Raw genomic sequence first — 26,329 nt, 5'->3', positions numbered from 1 at the left:
TTTACATTTTGTGAGTTTTTTTCTAGCTCTTGCTTGGTTTTAAAGTCTTTCCTTTCCCAACGATCTGACAAGTATACTATTCTGTGTTCACCTAATTTGCTTATAGTTTCCTTCTTTATATTCACCCATTCTGAATTTATCTTAGTTTAGGGGGTGAAATGTTGATCCAAACCTAATCTCTCCCATATTGTCTTCCAATTTTCCCAGCAGTTTTTATCAAATAATGGGTTTTGGTCCCCCAAACTGGGATCTTTGGGCTTATCATAGACTGTTTTGCTGAGGTCATTTACCCCAAGTCTATTCCACTGATACTTCTTTCTGTCTCTTAGACAGTACCAAATTGTTTTGATGACCACTGCTTTATAGTATAGTTTGAGATCTGGGACTACAAGTCCTCCTTCCTTTGCATTTTTTTTTCATGATTTCCCTGGATATCCTTTATCTTTTGTTCTGCCAAATGAACTTTGTTATGGTTTTTTCTAATTCAGTAAGGTTTTTGGTAGTTCAATGGGTATGGCACTAAATAAGTAAATTAATTTGGGTAGGATTGTCATTTTTATTATATTAGCTCATCCTATCCATGAGCAATCAATGTTTTTCCAAATGTTTAGATCTAGTTTTAATTGTGTGGAGAGTGTTTTGTAGTTGTGTTCATATAGTTTCTGTGTTTGTCTCGGCAAATAGATTTCTAAGCATTTTATATTGTCTAGGGTGATTTTAAATGGAATTTCTCTTTCTAATTCTTGCTGCTGAAATGGGTTGGAGATATATAGAAATGCTGATGATTATGCGGGTTTATTTTGTATCCTGCAACTTTGCTAAAGTTGTTGATTATTTCGACTAGCTTTTTGGTTGATTTTCTAGGATTCTTTAAGTAGACTATCATGTCATCTGCAAAGAGTGATAACTTGGTCTCCTCGTTGCCAATTTTAATACCTTCAATTTCTTTTTCTTCTCTAATTGCTACTGCTAGTGTTTCTAGTGCAATGTTAAATAATAGAGGTGATAATGGGCATCCTTGTTTCACTCCTGATCTTATTGGGAAGGGTTCTAGTTTATTCCCATTGCAGATGATGTTTGTTGATGGTTTTAGATATATACTGTTTATTATTTTTTAGGAAAGACCCTTCTATTCCTATACTTTCTAGTATTTTCAACAGGAATGGGTGTTGTATTTTATCAAAGGCTTTTTCTGCATCTATTGAGATAAACATGTGATTTTTGTCAGTCTGCTTCTTAATATGGTCAATTATGTGGATGGTTTTCCTAATATTGAACCATCCTTGCATTCCTGGTATGAATCCTACCTGGTCATAGTGAATAACCCTTGTGTTGCTGGAGTCTTTTTGCTAGTATACTATTTAAGATTTTTGCATTTATATTCATTAAGGAGATTGATCTATAGTTTTCTTTGTTTTGGACCTGCCTGGCTTTTGGATCAGCACCATATTTGTGTCATAAAATGAATTTGGTAGAACTCCTTCTTTGCTTATTCTGTCAAATAGTTGTATAATATTGGGATTAGTTGTTCTTTCAGTGTTTGATAGAATTTTTTTATATTTGATAGTATTTGATTTCAGTATTTGATTTCAGTATTTGATAGAATTTATTTGTGAATCCATCTGGACCTTTTTCTTATGGAGTTCTTTGATGGCTTGTTCAATTTCTTTTTCTGATATGGGGTTGTTTAGGTAATCTATTTCTTGCTCTGTTAGTCTAGGCAATTTATATTTTTGTAAGTATTTGTCCATATTACCTAGATTGCCATATTTGTTGCCATATAATTGGGCATAATAGTTTTTAATGATTGCCTTAATTTCCTCTTCATTCAAGGTGAGGTCTCCCTTTTAATCTTGGATACTGTCAATTTGGTTTTTTCTTTCCTTTTTTTTAATTAGACTGACCAGTACTTTGTCTATTTTATTTGTTTTTTCAAAGTACCAGCTTCTAGTCTTATTTATTAAATCAATAGTTCTTTGACTTTCAATTTTATTAATTTCTTCTTTGATTTTTGGGATCTCTAATTTAGTCTTCATCTGAGGATTTTTAAATTGTTCACTTTCTAGTTTTTTAATTTGCATGCCCAATTCATTGACTTCTGTGAATCTTAAAATTTCTCAGACTTGTGAATGTTAAAAATTCTCAGACTCTACCTTAGAACATTTGGTTAAGACCATTCCCCATTTTTAACAATGAAGGTACTTGATCAGGAATGTGAGAACTCTAACATTACTCCACCCATACTTAAGCATACTTTAGGGGAAGATAAAGTTGTAAAACTCCTTACTGAACAATTAAAAAGTACTTAACTGATACTTATAGTGAGGCAAAAGCCTTAAGCTAAGTCTATTTTTAGATCTAATACAAAAAGGTGCTAAGTACCTATAAAGATCAGGCAACTTGCAAACTTGCAAGGGGCAAGGAGGTGTGAACTTACTCAGAAGTTTTGGTCTACCCAGAGAAGTTGAGAACTAAAGAAGATGTGAATTAAGAATGGTAAGTCCTTTGGAAAACATCTACTGTGATTGGTAGATGTGAAAACTTAAGGCAGGTGACATAGGAGAAAATTCCCTTTAAAAGGAGGTCAGAAGAGATCTCTGGAGTAGTCAGCTTGCCAAAGCTGAATTAAAGGGCTTGGTGACTGAACTTGGTTGAGCTAAGGAGCTGAACTGCTGGGTCTCTCTGAACACTAGGATCTTGCTTGGGACAAATCTTGTGGAGAGTGGATTAAAGACTGACTGATCTCTCTCTTAAGGCTTAAGCCTAGGCTGGCCAAGGCTGGCCTAGCCCTTTTCTCATTATTTCCTCTTACGTTCTCCCTTTCATTAATTCCTTAATTTGTATAATTAAAATCTCCATAAAACCCAGCTGACTTGGGTATATTTAATATGTGGGAATTTTCCCATGGCGACCACTATATTTTTGATTTGAAACCATATTTCCATGGTCACCGTTTAAGGCAACCACTCTTTTAATTGTAACACCTCTGCCCTCCCTAATTTATTAATATATGAACTCAAGGATATAAATTTCCCCCTGAGTACTGCTTTGGCTGCATCTCATAGGTTTTGAAAGGATGTCTCATCATTGTCATTTTCTTCAATGAAAATATTAATTGTTTTTATGATTTGTTCTTTAACTAATTGATTTTGGAGAATCATATTGTTTAATTTCCAGTTAATTTTTTATTTGCTTCTACATGTACCCTTACTAATTATTATTTTCATTGCATTGTGATCTGAGAAGGTTGCACTTATTATTTCTGCCCTTTAGCACTTGTTTGCAATGTGTTTATACCCTAATACATGGTCAATTTTTGTGAATGTACCATGTGTTGCTGAAAAGAAGGTGTATTCCTTTTTGTCCCTATTTATTTTTCTCCACATATCTACTAACTCTAATTTTTCTAAGATTTCATTCACTTCTCTTACCTCTTTCTTATTTATTTTTTGGTTTGATTTATCTGGTTCAAATTGAGGAAGGTTCAGGTCTCCCACTAGTATACTTTTTCTATCTATCTCATCCTTAAGCTCCACTAGTTTCTCCTTTAGAAATTTGGATGCTATGCCATTTGGTGCATGCATATTGAGTACAGATATTTCCTCATTGTCTATACTGCCTTTTATCAGGATGTAATTACCTTCCCTATCTCTTTTAACTAGATTTATTTTTACTTTGGCTTTGTCAGATATCATGATTGTGACTCCTGCCTTCTTTTTATCAGTTGATGCCCAATAGGTTTGGTTCTGTCCTCTTACTTTCACCCTATGTATATCTACCTTCCTCATGTGTGTTTCTTGTAGGTAGCATATGGTAGGGTTTTGGATTCTAATCCACTCTGCTATTTGCTTGCATTTTATGGGTGAGTTCATTCCATTCACATTCAGACTTATGATTACAAGCTGTGTATTTCCCAGCATTTTGATTTCTATTCCTAGTCCTGCCTTTTCTTCTTTCACTATTTCCTTCTACACCAATGTTTGTTTTTAATCAGTCCTCCTAGTTCCCACCCTTATTTTACTTCCCTTTCTACCCCCTCCCTTCTTATTCTCCCCCTTATTTTCTTTGCAGTCTTTTTAAAACTACCCCCACCCTCTCTCTCCCTTGTACTGCTTCCCTCCCCACCAGTCCATTTGTTACCCTTCCACTCCCCTATGGGGCACAAATCTATTCTCTGCCCCAATGGATTGGATTGTTCTTCCCCCTTTGGGTCAATTTCAAAGCATGTAAGAGTTGAGTATTCCCTATCTCCAACCTCTTTAACCTTCCAGTGTATTGATGTTCTCCCCCTCCCTCCATGAGCTTCTTTGGGACATATAAATTTAGCTTCTTTTGTTTCTTTTCCCATTTTGTTTAGTATTAACCTCTTTTTTTAGCTCTAGTTGTGTATATATGTGTGTGTGTATATACATGCATATGTATTTACACATACATGTATCTATATATCTATTTATGTCTTGTCATCTCATCCTATACAACTTGTCACTGTTCCCTCTAAATGTAATTCTTCTAGCTGCCCAAGTGATAATAATTTTTAAGAGTTACCAATGACCTCTTTTCTTAGAGGGATACATATCATTTTAACTTATTGAGTCTCTTTTAAAAAAGTTGGTTTTTTGTTTTGTTTTTCTTTATTCCCTCTTTTAAAATTACCTTTTGATGATTCTCTTGAGTTCTGTGCCTGGGCATCAAATTTTCTGTTCAGGTCTGGTCTTTTCTTTACAAATTCTTGGAATTCTTCTATTTTGTTGAATGACTATACTTTCCCCTGTAAGAATATAGTCCATTTTGCTGGGTAGTTGATTCTTGGTTGTAGACCTAGTTCCCTTGCTTTCCAGAATATCATATTCCATTCCAGTTGGGGATTAAGTACAGGAGGTGATCTGTGGATTCTTTCAATCTTCATTTTTCCCTCTTGTTCTAGAATATCGGAGCAGTTTTCTTAGATAATTTCCTGTAGTATTATGTCCAGGCTTTTTCTTTTGTCATGGTCTTCTGGTAGACCAATGATTCTTAAATTATCTCTCCTCAAATGATTTTCTAAATATTCTGTTTTGTGAATGAGATGCTTCATATTTTCCTCAATTTTTTCATTCTTTTGGTTTTGTTTTATAGTGTCCTGCTGCCTTGTGAGGTCACTTAATTCTAGTTGTTGTATTCTGGTTCTTAAAGACTGAATTTCATCCCTGGCTTTTTGGTCATCCTTCTCCTTCTGGTCTGATTTTTTTTTTGGAGGTCATCTTTCATTCTCTTTACCTCATCTCTCATCTCCTTTGCCTCATCTTTCATCTCCTTTGCCTCATTTTCAAGCTGGTTGATTTTGGCTTTCAAGAGACTATTTTCTGTTTCCAGATGACTTATTTTAGTTTTTAAATTCTTTTCCCTATTATCTTCGGCCTCTCTTAATTGTGTTTTGAATTGCATTTTGAGTTCTTCCAAAGCCTGTATCCAATTCACTGGGATTTCTGCTTTATGGTTTGGTGATCCCACCTCCTCTGTTCTGTTTTCTCTTTGTTTGTTGCCTGTATAGAAGCTGCCAATTGTAATTTCCTTTTTCTTTTTTGTTGTTTGCTCATACTTACCCCTTCTTTACTCCCCATATTTGTCTGTACTCTTGCTCCTCTCATTTTTTTGGTTTTGAGGTTTTCTGGCAGTCTCCCCTCTTGGAGCTTTTTTAGGAGATCTCTCCATGCAGTCTGTGGGGGAGGGGTGTTGGAGTTTGAGCTTCCCTGTCCTTTGGAGGTTTTTGATTGGATTTAAGTCCAGCAGTCTGTGAAGGAGGGGTGTTGGATCTTGGGATTCCCTGACCTCTGAAGACTTTTGATGGGATTAAGTTCAGCTGGGTTGGGCTGGATTTGCTCTGAGGCCAAAACCTCCTGTAAGGCTGGAGCAATATGGAGGATCTCCACCTCTGTGACCAGGCTGCCATCTTCAGAGAGCTCAGGCTCCCTCTCCAGCTCCTTCCCCACCACCTATGTTTGACACTCTGAGCCTGGCACAGCCCTGCCCACAAGGTACACCCTCCAGACCAACACCTTTGCCCTCCCAGAGGTTCCCGCTGCCACGGGAGGCTTAGCGCTCTTCTGGGGGGAGGGGTCCTGGGAGCTTCCTTCTGCCCTCCCCTTAAACCAGAGTGTTCTCAAATTCCAGCTTTTGGGGGGCATATTTTTTAATTGAGTCTAGCAGGAGGGTTCTTTGGCTCTGTCTTGTTGTTAGGACCAATTTTCAGTCCCTTTGGAGCATTTCATTTGTAATTGGTAAGGAAGGGTATTCAAAGGTCTGAACTTTTGCTGCTTCTACATCGTCATCTTGACTCTGCCTCCCCGTAACATAAATTTTCAACCAGTTCTATTATGTGATTATTGCCAATGTCACAAGAACCCTCATTTTACAGATTAAAAAAATCTGAGGTTTAAGTAGCTCAAATGGTCTATACAAATAGTGTCAGAATCCAGATTCAAAGTCAGGTCTTCTGACTCTGAGACTAACCCCAATTGAGGAGAGCATAGGACCTTTCAGATTTATGTTTTATCAATGGCTTTTATCTTTACATCACAATAATTACCCATCTCATCACCCCTTTTTAGGCCCAAGAGAAACAATGAAGCAAGAAATCTGAAACAGAAATCATTTTGACAGCGCATAAAAAATTCCTCCTCAGTTATCACTCATGAAAGAAATGAAGGAAATTAATGGAATAAATGGAGGATGAAGGAATGAAGTAAAGAAACAGGTTTCGTTAACTCTTTTCTAAGACCTTCATTGGTTTTTTCCCCATTATTCAGAACTTAGCTTTTAGAGAATATTAAATGATGATGACAATAACAACAACGACAATGATGACAACAATGATGATGATGATGATGAGGGTGATGATAGTCAGTTCCCTAGAATTTATGAAACCAGACTCTGTTTAAGTGCTGGGGATTCAGAGAAAGGCAAAAGACAAGGAGCTCATAATCTAGTGGGAAAGACAACATGTAAAGAACGATATATAAAAAGGATAACATTATGAGGAATCAGGAGTGACTTCTTACAAAAGGTGAGACTTTAACTGAGACTTGAAGGAAACCAGAGAAGCCAGGAGGAGAGATGAAGAGGGAGTTACAGGAAATGCGGACAACAAAGGAAAAATCACAGAGTTAGGAGATGGAGTATTTCATGTTGGGCAAAAGAAAGAGACCTTTGCCACAGGATTAAATAGAGTACGTGGCTAACCTAAGGTGTAGACTATCAAAGTAGGAAGGAGCCAAATTATGGAGGATCTTAGAAGAAGCCAAACCAAGGCTTTTATATTTGATCTTGGAGGTAGTAGGGAGTTACTAGAATTGATCGGGAGGAAAGGGAGACCAACTGTCAGGCTATTGCAACAGCACAGATGTGAAGTGATGAAGGCCTGTACCAGGATGGTGTCAGTGTCAGAGGAGATAAGGCCATGTCTTCAGGAGATGTTACCAAGATAGAAACCAAAGGATTTGGCAATGAATTTCCTATCAGATGTGAGTGAGAATGAGGAGTCAAAGATAGCACCAGGTTTTGAGCCAGGCTACCCTCTATGATACTAGAGAGATAAGGAAGAGAGGAGGGTTTGGGGCAGGGGGTGGAGGAAAGATGATGAGTTCAGTTTGGGACATAGAGTCTAAGATGTCTATAGGACATAAAACCTGTATCAAATTGCTTGTCATCTCAGGGAGTGGGGAGGAGAGAGGAGAGGGGAGGAGAGAATTTGTAACTCAACATTTTTTTTAAATGTTAAAGTTAGCTTTATGTGTAATTGGAAAAAAACTATTATTACCTAAAAAAAAAGATGTCTATGGGGTATCCAGACATAGATGTCCAATAAACAATTAGCAATGTGAGGCTGGAAGTCTGGAGGGAAGTTAGGGCTGGACAAATACATCTGAGAATGATCTGCATAGAGAAGATAAATAAATTCATAAGAACTGATGAGATCATCAAATAAAATACTAGAGAAAGAAAAGAAGACCCAGATCAGAGCACTGGGGGACACCAAGGTTAATGGGCATAACTTCAATGAAGGAGATCAAGGAGGAGAGCCTAGAAAAGAGATAGGATAAGATTTCCATGATCTGCAATATGTTTTACAGATATTATCTAGTTTGAGCCCTAAAACAACCTTGGGCAGTATTAACCTCATTTTACAAATGAGGAAGCTGATGCAGTCAAAAGTTAAATGACTTGACCAGGGTCAGAGAACTAGTGAGTGTCTAATTTTGGATTTGAATTCACGTCTTCCTGATTCCAGGTCCCGAGTCCCATTCACTGCTTACCCATGAGTTGTGGGTCTGTCTTTGTGCCCCAGAGTAAGTCTCTTAAATCTCCAAGTGCTGTTAGCCACTCTTTATGACTATGAATTGCAGGGAGAAATGCTGGTTTGCATTTAGTAGAGGAAGTTTTCTCATTCCAAGTTCCACTCTCTACCTATCTATTCCTAGCATTGAAAAATATATAGGAATTTTAATAATAAATTAAAAGAAAGAGAAAAGAAAAAAAAGATTCTTTCAGTCAAGTGAGCAGAGCAAAAGAGCCAGACATTCACACCTGCAGCACTTTACCAAAAGCACAAGCTCCGAATCAGCCAAATTGATTTCCCAAGCATCCTTATGTAAAATGAGGGTGTGACTTAAAAGGATGCTGGGGTGTGGCAAATATTCCATCTGCAAATTATGTAATCATAGATCTGAAAAAAATTAATACAAAAATAGGGTCAATGAGATTTCTAAAGTATTGAACATCCCTATGGTTTGTGATATACTTTACAATATTATCTTAGTTGATCCTCACAGCAACATCTGGGTAGATGCTCTTATTGCTCCCATTTTACAGATGAGGAAACCAAAGAAAACATGTTGAGTGACTTGCCCAAGGATACACAGCTAGGAAATGTCTGAAACTGAATTTGAATTTAAGACTTTCTGACTCCAAGTTCAGCATTCTACCCACTGAGTCACCTAGCTGCCCCATGCATTTATATAGACACATAAATATATCATAGGTGTGTGAACAAGTCAACAAGCATTTAAGTGCTTACTATACACCAGGCATTAAGGGATATAAATATAGAGAAAAAGAAAGACAATCTCTACTAGCTTGCATTCTAATGTGGCAAGAAAGCCCATCAAAATGTGGATTTACGTATATGCATATATCTGTGTGTAAATAAGTACAAACATGACCGTGAATAAATATATACAAATATGTGTATAAATGAATAGACAGGCATGTAAGTATATATATATTGATTTGCTAAGACTTGTAATTTCATCCATCCAAGGAATTCTCAGCAAGGAACATCGTGTACTTGTAGAGAAGCATCCAGAGAAGTCAGCAAGCTTGCCACCCCTTCCCAATAACTCTCAAGATCAAGCCCTAATTCTGACACCTGTTTCCCTAAGCAAACTTCAGGGCTTAGCCAATGTAAGCGCCATATTTATTGTGTCCGCTAGTGCTGTGGGAGCTGAGGGAGAAGAAGGAGGGAGAAGGAGTGAGCAGAAGAGGAGGAGGAGAAAGAAGAGGAAGAGGAGGAAGAGGAGGGACTGGCCAAATCGCCTTCTTCTTCCCTACACCCACTTCCCAGTTTCCTTCCTCCATGGCCTAGAGTTATGGCCCACCCAGACCTACTTAACTCTTGTAGCCCTGGATGCAGGATGAGCACTGAAAAGCCACTATTTAGTGTGGGATTTATGTATTTCTTAACCATTTAACATGTATAGAAGAGTGCTGCTATTTTCATAGGTTCCTCTGTGTGTGTGTGTGTGTGTGTGTGAGAGAGAGAGAGAGAGAGAGAGAATATTGAAGCTTTTGAGTCTTGTGCCCTAACCCCATATCTGCCATAAGTCCTATGGTTTTTATTACTCACTTTTGCCAGTGCAATGATTTTTAGAAATGTGTAAATCAAGGTTGAATAAAGCAGAAGTGACTACACACAGACACATGGGCCCTTCATAATAACTCACACACTACAACCCTTCCAAATCCCATCTCTTTGAGCAAACATGTACTTGGTACACATCTATACTGTGTATGTATACGGCACTTAAAGATGGCAGAGCAATTTATGAATCGTTGACAGTGACTCAGCTATATCTATATCCAAATGTAAATAAATAAATACATAAAACCACCCTCCCTCCCCACCACAACCAGTGCCAATGATCAGAACAAGAGAAAAGATTTTTAAATTGAAAGGATAAAGAAGTAGAACTTGGGAAGGCCTTTAGGATGGAAGCAGAGTCCCAAACAAGTTGTTTGGCTTCTACCAGTCTATCAGGAAAGATGAGCAGCTTGGTTTCCAAGCTATCTGCTGCTGTCGTTTCTCCTCCCTGTGGCTCACTGGGATTCTCCATGGGGAGGGGAGCACAGCTGAGTCGTCACTGTCAAGACTTGCACTGTCAATGTGGCACTTTCTGCTCATTAATCTCTAGTCCACACTGCTACTACTCCTGACTGACCTCTTCCTCCACTCCATTCCCATCTCCAGGCTAAATCAGAAAAATCATAGGTCATTTTTCTAGTAACAAAAGATTGGAGATCCCTATAGGCAAGGGAATGTGTTAGTCAAGAAGGCTGTTTTATCTTTCCCTAGAGGAATTGGGGAGGTCAAGAAAAGGATCAAGGATTCCAGATCAAAGACTCCCTGAAAAAAAATGATAAAGGTGGCTCTGCTTGGCCAGAAGGGAAAGAGTGAAAGGACATGGAATTAAATTCTACAATCACAAAATCTCTGGCTTGGGAGGAATCTTTGAAATTGTCTAATCCAAATAGATAAATGTCCCTTCTTTCATTGATGGATGAATTGAATGGTTTTCTACCATAGAAAATGATAAGTGGTCAAGTAAAGATGCCTGGATTCGAAGCATCAGAGATGCCCCTACTATCTCTGAAGCTATCTGGGCAACTTTGGGCAATCACTTAACCTCTCTGGCAACATTGTCCTTATCTACAAAATGAAGAAGTTTTACCAAGTAATCTATAGAATCTTTTCCAACTCAACTTATTGATTCTTTGATTTGAAGGCAAAAACAACTCCAGATTACACAACATTTGTTAGCAGCCAAATGTACGTCTGTGGGGATATTTCATAATCAAGGCAAATTTTCACCCTTCAGGTCAGAAAAGACTAACGGGGAAGGTAGAGTCAGATGAGGGGAAACACTGTCCAAAGAGATTAAAACAATTCAGTCAACAAAAAATGTGCTGGGAGAAGGATTGTTTGCACAGAGGAGACACAGTTCTCTGGAAGTATTACTCTTTTCATCTATTTATTTGCCAAGATAAACGAACACAGAGTAGATCTGAACTTTATTCACAATTACAAATGGTGTCTCTCTTCACAAAACCTAGCAAAGGGATGAAACCTCTTTTTATTCAAAATATTCTCTTCTTGTGGGGATGTCAAAGTTTATAGTAAAATTCTAAAGCAGAGGACCCAAGATGATTCTGTAACCAATGATCTTGCTTTCTTCATCTCTTATCCCACTTTCCCTAGTCTGACAAAGGATGTCTCCTTCATGTCCCCTTGTCCCCACTTTCACTGCCACTACTCTGCTGAAGGATCTCATTACCTCTCAACTCGATTATTTCCCTAATTTTCAAAGTGCTCGTATTGGTCTGATATGCCACAGTCGGGCACGCTACTGAACATTCACCCTGACATAGTAATGTCATTTTGGTTCTCTTCAAGTATGAAAGTCAACAGCCAATAACTTCTCAGTCTCTACCCAATGCCCCATTTTACTAACTGGTAATCTTCCCAAGGTGTACCAACAAATGCTACTCCATGATCCAGAAATCTTTCAGTGACTTCCTACAGACTGCCAAATATAGCTGAAACTTAGGTATATTTGGAATTGTTCACAATATGGCCCCAACCCACATTTTTAAGTCTTGGTTCCCACTCTTTGCTATTCAATCATTTCAGTGGTGTCCAACTCTCCATAACCCTATTTGGAGTTCCCTGGCAAAGATATTGGAGTGGTTTGTCATTTCTTTATCCAGCTCATTTTACAGATGAGGAAACTGAGATACAGAGTTAAGTGCCTTGTCCAGGGTCACACAGTTAGTATGTGTCTGAGGCCACATTTGAATTCAGTTCTTCCTGGCTTGAGGCCCAATGCCTTGTCTACTGGGCTGACTAATTGCACTCCAGTTCCCACTATTCTGCTTCATAAACCTTAAGCCTAACACTACCATAATATTTAGAGTAAGAAGGAACTTTAGAAGTCATGAAAAGCATTGTATTCATCTAGCACTTAAAATTTTGCAAATATGTGATCTCATTTGGTCCATACATCAGCCTTTTTGAGTTAAGTGCTATCATTTTCCTCATTTTATTGATGAAGAAACTGAGGCAGGGATTTTCTCAGGGTCACAATAAATAGATACATAGCATAGATTCATACATAGATGCATACATGCAGAAAGAGAGATGGATGAGTGGATGAATAGATGGAGAGATGTATGGACAGATAGATGGAGAGATGGATGGATAGATAATTAAATAGATGGGTGGATAGATGGATAGAAGGGTGGATGGGTGGATAAATGGATGTATGGATGGACAAAGGGGGGAGAGAGGGAGGGAGAGAGAAGATTTTATTGTATATCATCTCAGAGGAAAAGAACTAGCATTAAGGGTGATTGGAAAAGGTTTATTGGAGAAGATGGAATTTTATCTGGGATTAGAAGGAAACCAGGGAAGCCAGGAGGTAGACTCGAGGAGGGAGTGAATTTTAAGCAAGGAGAACAGACAATGGCAATGTCCAGACTCTGGACATGAGGTCTCATATGCAAGGAGCAGTAAGGTGCTCAGTCACTGGATCTTACTAGAGGAGAGAGAGGTATGAGAAAGCCAGAAAGGTAGATGGGGATCCAATTAGGAAGGGCTTTAAAAGTCAAAACAATGATTTTATATTTGATCCTGGAAGCAAAAGGAAGCCATTAGAGTTCATTGAATGGCGGGAGAAGGGAAGAATGTGATCAGTCTTATGCTTTAGGAAAATCAGTTCAATAGCTGAGTGGAAGATGGACTGGAATGAAGAGAGACCTGAAGGAGGTTTACCCAAGCAAGGCAGGGTGACTACTGCAGTCATCCAGATGTGAGTGGTGGCAGTTTCAGAGTAGAGAAAGGGGAATATACGAGAGAGGTTATGAAGGCAGAATGAGTTATTATTGACAGTATTTGGCAACTGATTGGGGTCAGGGAAGGAGGGTTGGCCGGTGCAATGCTTGCTTATGGTAGCTGGCAAGATCAGGATGCCAACTGACAGTCAGGGTGTGATTTTATCCCCAGGGTACACGCCATGCATCCACGTCAGACAATTACAATCATTTCTTCAGCTAAACAACTTTTGGGAAATGTGTTGACTTAAAAAAACTCATTGCCCTTCAGAATAATCATGTTTGCAGGGCTGTTCTGGATAAAAATTGTGAAATAGGAGAATTTTATCTTAGGAACTCGCAAGCCTCCCCTCTGCTCTTTTAACCCCTACTCCACCAGATACCAAGGTTCTCATGTTGGGGGAAAGTGCCACTAAAAATCACTGATATGAAGTGGCTGATAACTTTAATATCATCAAATTATTTTTTCCAAATACACACAGGAATCCCTTCCACATCAAGGGGGTTAGGGACACGGCACCCCCATGATCTGGAAAATCCATGTAAAATTGTTTGGCTTCTGTCTTCTTTTCACAAATTAACGCTTTTAACTTTAAAAAGTAATTGGGCATATTAATTAATAATGAATTAATAGTAATAGCAATTGTATATTAGTATGATAAACATGTGTATTAAAAGCAAATATGCATAGTAATATTAATTATATTGTGTATTAACATTAATAAAAGTAAATATGTTTATATTCTATTATACTATACACATATTTTATGCATTTCTGAGTTTCTAAGCTTTTTCTGCATCATCTGCTGGCATTTACATTTGTATGCGCTCTATGGCTTCTGCAAAATTCCCATTAAATTTCTTATGCTGATCCACAATAAATCAAAACCATGATGAGAAAAGTTGAGACATGGAAAGTCACTGTACTTAGATATAAGCAAATTTATTAGATGTGTGTTCTTTCCTCTCATAGAATGTAATTTCTCCAAGGGCAGGAAATGTTTCATTCTTTGTCTTTCTGTTCCCAGGGTCTGGCACACAGTAGGTGCTTAATAAATGTTTGTTGGTTAATTGATTTAATGATTTCCCTCCCAAGACGACTTGCATACAAAATCCCCATGGACCTCAGTTTCTTCCCTGGAAAATGAGGGGTGATACTAGCTGACCTCTAAGGGCCCTTCTAGGTCTCAATCTGATGTCTTTTAAGGAGACCCATAACAGAGGGGAGTGATTAACATGCAAGTGAGCTCTTCATTATATTCTCTCTTCAAGTGCTCTGGCGGCTAACATGGATCATCTCATGAAGGTGAGCCTGGTGTCTCAATGGCTATGTATGCCAACTGAATACCAGTTCTGGCAGGACCTGACAAGCCAGGGAGGGTTGGAGTATGGACACGGTGATTCACATTTTGTGTCTGTTGTCTCGGAACAGCCCAGAAACTCATCACCAGGTTCTGATCACCAGGACCAGATTTTTTGTACCCCATGATGATTGCTGAAACGATTTACTAAATGATAGCAAGCTTGTCATCAGGGTTGGTTGAGATAAGGTCCTATATACATTTTTTAAACACTTATCTTCTGTCTTAGAAGCAATACTAAGTATTGGTTCCAAGGCAGAAGAGTGTTAAAGGCTGAGCAATTGGAGTTAAGTGACTTGCCTAGGGTCACACAGCTAGGAAATATTTGAGAACAAATTTGAACCTAGGACTTCCCTTCTCCAAGTCTGGCTCTCTGTCCACAGAGTCACCTAGCTGCTCCTTATCTCATTTTTATCCTTTTTAAAGCCCCAAGAAATAGGTGCTACTATTGTCCCCATTTTACTGATGAAGAAGCTGAGGCAGACAGAGGTTAAGTGACTTGCCCAGGGTCACACAATGAGTAAGTGGCTGAAATTGGATTTGTACTGTCTTCCAGACTCCAGATTCTTCATTCCTCCTACAGTGCCACCTAGTTGCCTCCTACAAATTTCTGCTAAGATATGGTTCCTGATATCACAGTTTACAACTGAGAAGGACAAAATGGAAGCCTGAAGAACTATCGTACATATCCTTATTACAAATGCATTAAAGAAATACAATATAGTTTTTGAAATATTCACTTATATGCAAATTAATAGACTAATTGCCAAAAGTTCCTTCTTTTTATTAAATCAATTCCCCATGTGATCTCAATGCTTTGTTAAGTTTTTCTTTCTGCGTGTAATTGAAAGTTAAACTGCATTTCTTTGAATATTTTTAATTTGAAAATATTCACAGGATCATAGATGTATTGAGTGATCTAGTCCAACCCCTGCATTTTTTTTTCAACCTTTACCTTCTGCCTTTGTATCTATTCTAAGGCAGAAGAGCAGCAAGGTCTTGGCAATCAGGGTTAAGTGACTTGCCTAGAGTCACACAACCAGGAAGTATCTAAAGTCATATTTGAACCCAAGTCCTCCCAACTCCAGTTGATCCACTATGGAACCTAGCTGTTCCCAACTCCTTCATTTTACAGATCTGAGGAGCTCTAAATCTGAGGACCAGTGGCATTAAGTAAAATGATAAAGGCACCAAAAGTAGGCTTTAAACCCAGGTCCTGTGATCCCAGAGCCAGTTGTTTCCATATTACCTCTGAGTTTTTAGGACTATAAGCTGGACATTGCCTCCATTAATCTCATTTAGTCATTCAGTGGAACTCAAAAGATGAGTATGACTTCCATTGTAGCCTTTACCTCAAGGTGGATTTTTATCATTACTATTAGGACAACTTTTGGTCCAGGATAGTGATTTTATCAAGGGAGAGAATTCCCAGTGTACATTTTTTTTTCTGTAGTTGTGAAAAACCCTTACCTTCCAGCTTGGAATCAACACTCTATATTAATTCCAAGGCAGAAGGGTGTTGAGAGCTAGCTAGGCAATGGGAATTAAGTGCCTGGCCCAGGGTCACACAGCTAGGAAGTATCTGAAGCCTAATTTGAACTCAGGACTTTCTGTTTCTAAGCCTAACTTTCTATACATCATACCATCCAGCTTCCTCCCAAACTCTTTCTTTTTTTTTATTATTTTTTTAAACATTATTTTTAGTTTTTAATTAAATAAAGGTCAGATTTGAACCCGGGATGTCCAGTCTCCAGGACTGGCCCTCCATCCACTGAGCCAACTAGCTGTCCCCCAAACTCTTTCTATAGATGCACATTAGCAACCTGTTCACAACAGATAATCTTAAGAAATCATCTATGGCCTCAGAGGGGTTTAGGCAAAATATTATTCGTTCATAATCTCATGGACTAAAACTTTAAAATAATTTCACGCAAATCAGTATATTAGGTTTGTTTTAAAAATATATCCATAATATGAAGGTCGTGATATCCTCATGCAACATTATATTATTTTAAATTTTTTAATTTTATTCTTCAATTAACAGGAACTTATTTTTTCTACCTCCTACCTCCAATTAAAAAAAACTTATAACAAATATGCATAGTCAAGCAAAGCAAATTTCCATGCTAGTCAAGTCCAAAGATGTCTTTCTCCTTCTGTATCTTGAATTGATTACCTCTTGGTCTGGAGCTGAGTGATACGCTGGTATCTTCTGAAGTTGTGATTGGGCATTCCATTGGCCACAGATCTTGTCTTTCAAAATTGCTTGTCATTGAAATGTGCAACATTACATTAAACAAGCAGAGAAAAAAGAGAAAGTTTGATATCTCTCTAGGTAGGTATATTTGTCTATTGGTATCTCTTTTTCTGTCTGTCTATCCATCTACCTACCTATCCATCCATCCACCCATCCATCCACCTGCTTATCTATCTATCTATCTATCTATCTATCTATCTATCTATCTATCTATCTATCTATCTGTCTGTCTGTCTGTCTGTCTGTCTGTCTGTCTGTCCGCCCGCCCGCCCGTCCGTCTGTCTGTCTGTCTATCTATCTATCTATCTATCTATCTATCTATCTATCTATCTATCTATCATCTGTCTGTCTATCTCTGTGTCTCTCTATCTCTCCATCCATTTATCTATCTATTGCTATATCTATCTTTCTATTGCTATATCTATCTAGCCCTCTGTCTGTCCATCTGTCTGTCCATCTATCTATCCATCTGTCCATTCATCTATTCATCTGTCTGTCCATCCATTCATCCATCTCTCCATCCATTCATCTATCTATCTATCTCTCCATCTATCTATCTATCTATCTATCTATCTATCTATCTATCTATCTATCTATCTGTCTTGTCTATCTATCTATTTATCCATTTATCCATCTCTCTCTATCTGTCTGCCTGTCTGTCTATATCTATCTACACACACTTATGTATGTATATGTATATAGATATAGATATGTACAAACATATAAGTATAATAATCAAAGGTAATAAAAATTAAATGGAAATCATTAAAGGGGATCATTAGTGGGAATCATTAAAGGTCAGAGGCAGGCCTCTTGGGGAAAGGACTGCAAATCATGTCAAGAAAATAGAGTAGTCACACTCATCAGCTCAGTTTTGGGGTAGGAAGCAAGGGAGTGTTGGGAGTGAAGAAGACCAAAGTCATCAGCACTGACCACTTCTAGGGAAGGTGGGAGGGGAAATAGGGTGGGGGGTAAGCTCTCACACTGCCTGCCCTCTTGTAACTTCTTATTTCTACTAATTATTCTTGCTGACTAGGTACAAAACTCTTCTGTTCCTAGGATTCTAAAGCACTTTCAATACCCTGTAATTGCTTCCGTGGGGGGAAAATCTTAGTTACCCCTCCCTAGTTATAGCTCTGATAATGGGTGTTAGAATATGACCCCTGACTTGAATTTTGACCCAAGCCTTGAATTTTACTCGGAGTTTATCAAACATGGAGAGAGGAACAAGCTCAAAAAAGAACGATGATCAAAAATCACATTCCCCCCTCTCTTTCTCCCTTTCCTTCTTCCTCTCTCTCTCTCTCTCTCTCTCTCTCTCTCTCTCTCTCTCTCTCTCTCTGTCTGTCTGTCTGTCTGTCTGTCTGTCTTTCTCTCTCTTTTAAACCTTTGCCATCTGTCTTAGAATCAATACTGTATTTGGTCCCAAGGCAGAGAAAGGGCTAGGCTATGGGGGTTAAGTGACTTGCCCAGGGTCACACAATTAGGAAGTATATGAGGATAGATTTAAACCCAGGACCTCCCATCTCCAGGTCTGACTCTCAGTCCATTGAGTCACCTCACTGCCCCCATTCCACTCTCTTTTCTTTTGAGATTCAAACCTTTGAGCATTTGCTCAAGACAACCTTAAAACATACAGAGAGTAGTACTGCTAAGGAAAGGGAAATACCTCTTCCTTCTTCCAAGAGGTCTGGTACCATCTTGTATTTCAGTTTCACCTGTAGGTAAAAACTGGCCCAACACCATCCATTTTTTTTTACTAGACTTGTGATTTTAAAGGAATAGGGAACTCCCATTGGGCAACCTCCTTCTACCAATTTGGTTGGTACCGCCTCTCTAATTTAAAAGAAAAATTTTTTCTTGGAAAAATTACTAGGGCACTGAGAGGGCAGGGGACTTACTCAGGGTCACACAATCAGGATATGTCATGGGTGAAACTTGAATTCAGGACTTCATATATTTGCTAAACATGATTCTGAGCCTGATATCCAAAGAGCAAAAGTTGTCTCAGTACAGGGCTATTTGTCTAGAACAGATGGGAAGTTCCAAGCTATGTCTACCTCAAACCACCTCATTTTCTTCCTACAAATGTTGATTGTGGTCTGTAACTTAACATTTTATTAACAAGTTCAGACTCTGTCTTATAGATCCAAACAAACTCAATGTTCGAATTGTGTTTCTCATCAAAGTAGGGTTATCCATTTTATCCACTGAATACAGATAACAAAAACATCATAGGATGATAAGTTTAGAGCTAGAAGGGACCTCAGAGAGTCATGCAATAGGACCTTTTTTTACAGATATGGAAACTGAGTCCCAGAGAGGGTAAGGCCCTTGTCCAAGGTCACAGAGGTAATAAACAGAAGAGTAGGGAGTTGGACCCAAGCCTTCTGGCTCCAGATTCATAAAATCATAGATTTAGAACAGGAAGGGGTCAATCCTTTTCACTTTACAGATGGGAAAACTAAGGCACTGAGATCTGGTGGTGGCAAAGTAAAAAATCAGATTCAGGTTATAGATTTAGAAGCATAAAGGACCTTAGAATCTCCCATTTTACCAATAAGGAAACTAAGGCTCACAGAGGTGAATTGTTTTGGCCAAGGTCACACGTTCTCTAATTGGTAGAGTCAGAATTTGAACCTAGTTTCCCTGACTCTAAAGCCAATACTCATTGCAGTGCCCCATGTTAATGATTACAAATGTATTCAGCTGGGGCAGCTAGGTGCCACAGTGGATAGTGTACTAAGCTTGGATTTGGAGGGTCCTGGGTTCAAATTTGAACTCAAACATTTCCTAGCGGGGTGATCCTGGGCAAGTCACTTAACACACTGCCTAGACCTTGTCTTTCTGTCTTAGAGTTGTTACTAAGTCAGAAAGTAAGGGTTCAGAGGAAAATAAAGTCAATATTCATTTCAGTTCTCTATGCTAATGATTACAAACTTATACAGTTATCTAAAACTCAAACTGGACTTGTTTCAATGTAATTTATCTGCTTTGAAAAAACCACAAATCTCCACACTGGCTAGAGCTGAACTCCATTCGTATCTTCAGTCTTGCTCTTCTTATCTTTCTTCTCCATGCCCTTTGAGGTTGCGGCTGTCCTTTCTGTAGAGGACTTTTCCTTTAGCTACAACACACTCAATTAATTCTTGGTAGCCTCCAAACTGGTAAATTAAGTGCTCCCATCTAGGAAGAAATGAAAATGTTTCAGTGTCTACAAGGCACATTTTTCTCTTCAATAAGCCTTAGTCCAACATTTTAAAAGATTTTCTCCTTTATCGGTGTGTATTATATCCCCACCAGCTAGGTAGGACTGCAGACAGAGGCAGGAAGATCTGGGTTCAAATCCCACATCAGATACATATGAGCTGCGTGACTCTGGGCAGGACACTTAACTTTTATGTTCCTCAGTTTCCTCGTCTATAAAATGGGAGGGTTGGACTAAGGTCCTCAGTATCCTTTGAAGAGCTGTCTCTCCCCCATATGCTCTTTTTTTGGAACTTCCAGTGCCCTATCTGCTGTGCTTCCTAGCTACCACTACATACAGAAGCATAAATGTAAAACTGGTAAGGCTTACAAGGTATTTTACTCACACTAGCTCATTTCATGTCATTTGAACCTCACTACAATTCGACGAGTGAAGTGCTATTGTCATTCTCATTTTATAGACAAAGAAACGAGTCTGATAGAAGTAAGTGACTTGCCCAATGTCACAGAACTGGTAAGTATAGGAATCAGAATTTGAACCCAGGACTTCCTGACTCCAAATTTAGTACATATTACATCATGCTTCTCACTCCTCACATGTGCATATAGAAATATATATTCAATCAATGTGCAATTATTAAGAGCCATTAGCAACAGCAGTGCAAAATACCCAGACTTGGATCCAGGAAGCCCCCTGATGCATACTAGAGGTGTGAATCTGGGCAATACACTTAACTTGCAGGTTCTAGGCAACTTTCTAAAGACTATGAGTTTTGGAGAGTGTCAACTCAAATCTGCAGAGGGAATTTCTTCATCCAGGATACGTTACGAATGGAAGACAACACATAACCCTGATCTGGTAAGATCCTTCTCTCTCTCTTCCTCTCTCCTTCCCTCCCTCTCTCCCTCCTTCCCTCCCTCTTTTTCTGTCTCTCTCTCTCTCTGCCTCTCTTTCTCTCTCCCCTTTCATCCCCCTCTCCTTTTCTCTGACTCTCTTTCTCTGGCTCTCTCTTTCTCTCCCTTCTTTGCCCTCCCTCACTCTCCTCATCTCTCTTCCCTCCTATCCTACTCCTCAGAGAGAAATTAGCTAGTGTGAGTAAAATGCTTTGTAAGCCTTAAAGTGCTTTACCCTTCAGTCTAGAAGATTATCCAAGGGACATTTTTCAATATTTTTATGGTACTCCAAGAGAAATACAACATATCTAGCACAGAGTAGGCATCTGACGAATATTGATTGATTGATTGACAACCCCTACAAATAATGACTGACATTTTATATAACACTATTAGGTTTGCAACATACTTTTACATATGTTATCTCACTTGATAAAAATAACTGAGAAAGGCCCTTTGAACCATGGACAACTCTGACTTCAGTTACATCAGGTAGATAGACAGACAGACAGATGGATAGGTGGCAGGACAGATGGATGGGTGGGTGGATGAGTGAATGGATGAATAGATAGATGGATGGATGGATGGACAGATGGATAGATGGAAAGAAAGAAACAAACAAAGAAAAAGAAAGAAAGAAAGAAAGAAAGAAAGAAAGAAAGAAAGAAAGAAAGAAAGAAAGAAGAAAGAAAGGAAGAAAGAAAGAGAAAGAAAGAAAGAAAGAAAGAAAGAAAGAAAGAAAGAAAGAAAGAAAGAAAGAAAGAAAGAAAGAAAGAAAGAAAGAAAGAAAGAAAGAAAGAAAGAAAGAAAGAAAGAAAGAAAGAAAGAAAGAAAGAAAGAAAGAAAGAAAGAAAGAAAGAAAGAAAGAAAGAAAGAAGAGGAAGGAAGAGAGAGGAAGAGAGAGGAAGAGAGAGGAAGAGAGAGGAAGAGAGAGGAAGAGAGAGGAAGGGAGAGAGGGAGGAAGGAAGGAAGGAAGAAAGAAAGAAAGAAAAAGAAAAGAAGAGAGAGAGGAAGAAAAAGAAAGGAAGAGAGAGAGGAAGAGAGAGAGAGGGAGGAAGGAAGAAAGAAAGAGAGGAAGGAAGGAAGGAAGGAAGGAAGGAAGGAAGGAAGGAAGGAAGGAAGGAAGGAAGGAAGGAAGGAAGGAAGGAAGGAAGGAAGGAAAGAAGGAAGGAAGAAAATAGATAAGATAGATGGATGGATGGATAGATGGATTCATAGATGGATAGATAGAAAGGAGATAGGGAGGGAGGGAGAAAGATGAAAGAGGTATAGGTAGTTCTGAGAGATAGAAATATAGACAGGTTATAAATGGGAGATAATAGAAACAATAAATATATAGAACAATGACAGACAGATGATAGATATTAGATGACAGAGAAGATGGGTAGATAGAAGCGTATAGATAATATGTAGAATTATGATATAGTTAGATATAGAGAATGTAGATGATAAAGGTATAGTTGGCTGATAGAAAGCTAGAGGTATAGGCAGATTATAGATGGATAGATGATAGAGATAATAAATATATAGACTGATGATATGTGATATAGAGGAGATAGGTAAATATGAAAGAAAGAGAAAGAGGAGAAAGAGAGAGACAGAGAGAGAGAGACAGAGAGAGAGAGAGAGAGAGAGAGAGAGAGGAGAGGGAGAGAGAGAGAGAGGAGAGGGAGAGAGAGAGAGAGGAGAGGGAGGGGGAGAGAGAGGAGAGGGAGGGGGGGAGAGAGAGAGAGAGAGAGAGAGAGAGAGAGAGAGAGAGAGAGAGAGAGAGAGAGAGAGAGAGAGAGAGAGAGAGAGAGAGAGAGAGAGAGAGAGAGAGAGAGAGAGAGAACAGAAATTTATTAAGAAGACATGGGCACCAGTCTCTGAGCAAAGAGTTGAGGATACAAATATAAGCCAGAATGGAGGCATCTTCGAGTTGGCAGTTTTTATATTCCTTGTGTTCTGACCTGAGCCAATCCCAAAGCATAACTTGCTTAGGGACAAATGGTGGACGGAAGTGGAAGAGGGGAGGAGAGGAGGAAGAAGGAAGGACGAAAGGCCACAATTAACAAGCAAATTCAGGCCAAGTAGATCCTGAAATATCTAATAGCTAGCAACAAGATTTAAAACACAACTTGGCCTGAAACTAGGCATAGAAAATAATAGTAACATGAGGAGAATCTCCACCTTGGTGAGTTGATGACAATGAGATCTCCACATTTGCCGACCTCGAGGGATCCATGAGTATTCGATCGTCCCAGGGCATAAGCAGCATTTATGGTGGCAGCAGCTAAAGCTTCAGGCATCGACATTCTCATGTTCACGCAGGCCAAGTGCATGACAGTGGGCTAGGACAGAAATATCAGGTCAGAGAAAAGTCACCAAAGAATTGCTGACAATGACCACTTAAAGTCCCCAAATCAATATTCTTCTTGTCAAATAAAATGATTATGAAGCATTAAATTTGAGAGTGTGCTTTTGGCAGTGTGAGTTTTAACTTGGAGTTTATAAAGTCCTGGCTTCAAATTACACCTCTGATACTTACTAGCTATTTGACCCTTTTCTGAGCTTTAGTATACTCCACTATAAAACGGAATGAATAATAGCTGGAGCACCTACCTCACAGGGTTGTTCTGAGGATCAAATCAGCTCAAGTATAAAGGCTCACCTAGAATCATTTAAATTGTGATTTGATTTCCAGAAACTAATTTGGGGGCCATATCCAATGTGCACATTTTACATTAAATAATTATATCATTAAAAACTCATTTACTTTATTGTGACTAATTCTTGTTATGGGGATGGAAAAGGGAATTTTTACTGACCCAGGGGACCTTTTGATAAATCAGGGAATAAGACAAATGGTAGAATTTAATCTCTTTGAATCTCATTTATCTCATCTATACAATGGGAGGATTAGACTAGATGGACTAGACTTGTGTTCCTATGCCCTCTAGATAGACTATTCCATCAAGAATGGGACATGGCAGCCTAAGAAACCATTGTCAGAATAGGCTGCATTAGAAAAGTGTCCAGAACACAGGAGATGATAGAGCTGGAGAAAGGTAATTGATGATAGAGAAAGGAAATCATCCTAATATGTATTTTTTACACCCTTACCTTCTGTCTTAGAATCAATACTGGGTATTGGATCCAAGGCAGAAGAGTGGTAAGGGCTAGGCAATGGGGGTTAAGTGACTTGCCCAGGGTCACACAGCTGGGAAGTATCTGAGGCCAGATTTGAACCCAGGACCTCCCATCTCTAGGCCTGACTCTCAATCCACTGAGCCACCCAGCCACCCCCAAAATAATCCTAATATCAATGGCTAACCTTTGTATGGCCCTTACTATATGCCAGGTACTGTGCTAAGCACTTTATAATTATCTCCTTTGAATTTCACAACTCTCAGAAGTAGGTGCTATTATTGACCCCTTTTTATAAATGAAGAAAAAAAAAGAGGTCCAGAGAGTTTAAGTAATTTATTAGGCTCACACAGCTAGTAAGTTACTGAGGCTGGATTTGAACTCATGTCTTCTAGGCCTGCTAGTGCTCTGTCTACTTTGCCACTTATCTGGCAAGGACTACATCTGTCATATTGACTTGAGTTTCTGGGTACCTCATCTTCAGAAGGATACTGATAAACTGGAGAGGATCCAAAGAAGAGTCCCAAGTAAATACCTTGAGCTTGGGCCATGGGAAGCTTGTTTAAGGGAACTAGGGATATTTAGCCTGAATTGGTGAGGACCTTCAAATAGTAGGTCTCTGCTACAAAGCCATTTTCCCCATCTCAGTTTTGACATATCGTGGGTTGGCATAAGAAATCAGGCAGGGATTTCAGAAGAGTTTTACAGAAGATGCAACAACACATAAAGGTCAGCAGACAACACCCAGAAAACATTTTAGAAACTCAGAAATGCATAAACTGTATGCATAGTATTGTATAATATCAACATACAGGATCTTCTTTCATTCCTTATTTTTAACACCACAAATAGACAGAACTTCTTTTTTAAAGTTAAAATAAGTCAAACGTTAAAGTTTGCCCCCTGCGATGTAGAAGGGATAACTACTTGACCCAAATTTTATAACGAGGTACTGTTAACACCCCCTAAAAGAAAAAATACTCAGCCTCCTTCTCTGGTATGAAAGGAGAGCCAAAATATTTCCCATGGATTTTCCAGATCGTGCCCCTAACCCTCACACCCCTGTGATGTGGAAGGGATGGCTGTATTTGAAAGGCTGCCTCATGGGGAGGGGGGCAGCATAATGGTTAGAGCACTGGGCATGGAATCCAAAAGACTTGTCTTCTCAAGTTCAAATCTGGCCTCAGGTACTTACAAGCTATGTGACTGAGAACAAGACGGATGCTGCTTGGCTCCATAGGGCACAACCAGTTGTCATGGAGAGATGTTCATAAAACCACAGAGATGTAGCAGAGTCCAGGTTCTCTGACTCCAAACCCAGCAGTCTTTCTCACTGGTAACACTTTGTATCTCAGAGGTATCGAGGAAGATTCTAAGAACCAACTTCCTACTATGATTATCCCAAAATATAACCAGTTTGGGTAGCTAGGTGATGCAGTGGATAGAGAGCCAGGCTTGGAGTAAGGAAGATCTGAGTTCAAATTTGACCTCAGACACTGAGTGACTAGCTGGCTGAGTGGCCCAGAACAAGTCATTAAACCTGTTTGCCTCAGTTTCCTCATCTGTAAAATGAGCTGGAGAAGGAAATTGCAAATCTCTGCAATATTTCTGCCAAGAAAACCCCAAATGGGGTCATGAAGATTTGGATAAGACTGAAACAACTGAATAAATATTACCAGTCAGGAGTGGTTGGTTCCACATTCTTGGAGGTCCTCAAGTGGAGACTCTTCTCTTCCCAGGGAGGTCAGAAGGAATTTATATTTAGCAATGAATTAGACTGGACAACCTTGGAGCTCTTTCTAGCTTTGGGATTCTGGGATTCTTTGTTTCAGCTCGTTCCATTATTTTTTTTGGATACCTCTGTCAGGAAGGAAGCTCCTGCCCTTTCTTTGCTTGAGACGGTCCAAAGAACATTGGTCTTCCCCCCCCCCCCAAACTTTTACATTCTGTCTTAGTACCAAGTCTAAAACAAAAAAGCAGCAAGCGCTAGGCAATCAGGGTTGTGCCTTAGAACCAAAAAGCATTGTAATGGCTACATTATATCCATATTTTCTTAATCGGTCTCTAGACATTTTTCAGAACCTTTCACAATGTAATCTGTTTTTTTTTAATATTTAGAGAAATAATGTAACCAGACCTGTAGTTTTACTGGTGTAAAGAGCTCCTAACACACAACGTTCTCTACCAGCGGTCATCAGCACTTGCTATGTGTCTCCTGGCCTAAGATTGTTGCCTGGGGTTACTGAGAAGTTGATGACTTGATGATTTGGATCTGGGTCCAAATCTGGCATCAGACCCTTCCTGACAGGGTGACCCTGGGCAAATCCCTTAACCCCAATTGCCT

General features: G+C 39.0%; 1 protein-coding gene across 1 annotated transcript in view; it reads right to left on the bottom strand.

The window, feature by feature from the left end:
• Positions 1–13,568: 13,568 nt before the first annotated feature.
• AMDHD1 (amidohydrolase domain containing 1) overlaps positions 13,569–26,329 on the bottom strand; it is a 33,331-nt gene continuing 20,570 nt past the window's right edge. The window contains exons 8-9 of the mRNA XM_016425731.2: positions 23,029–23,189; positions 13,569–19,944 (exon numbers count right to left, since the gene is read on the bottom strand). Of these exons, the coding sequence (XP_016281217.2) occupies positions 19,821–19,944; positions 23,029–23,189 (285 nt within the window). The 3' untranslated portion in view covers positions 13,569–19,820. The remainder of the gene's footprint in view (positions 19,945–23,028; positions 23,190–26,329) is intronic.

Source organism: Monodelphis domestica, chromosome 5, assembly GCF_027887165.1.
Source record: "Monodelphis domestica isolate mMonDom1 chromosome 5, mMonDom1.pri, whole genome shotgun sequence".
NCBI classification, from domain to species: Eukaryota; Metazoa; Chordata; class Mammalia; order Didelphimorphia; family Didelphidae; genus Monodelphis; species Monodelphis domestica.
Note: the sequence above shows the minus strand (reverse complement) of the source record. Positions and strands in the feature narration are given on the sequence as shown.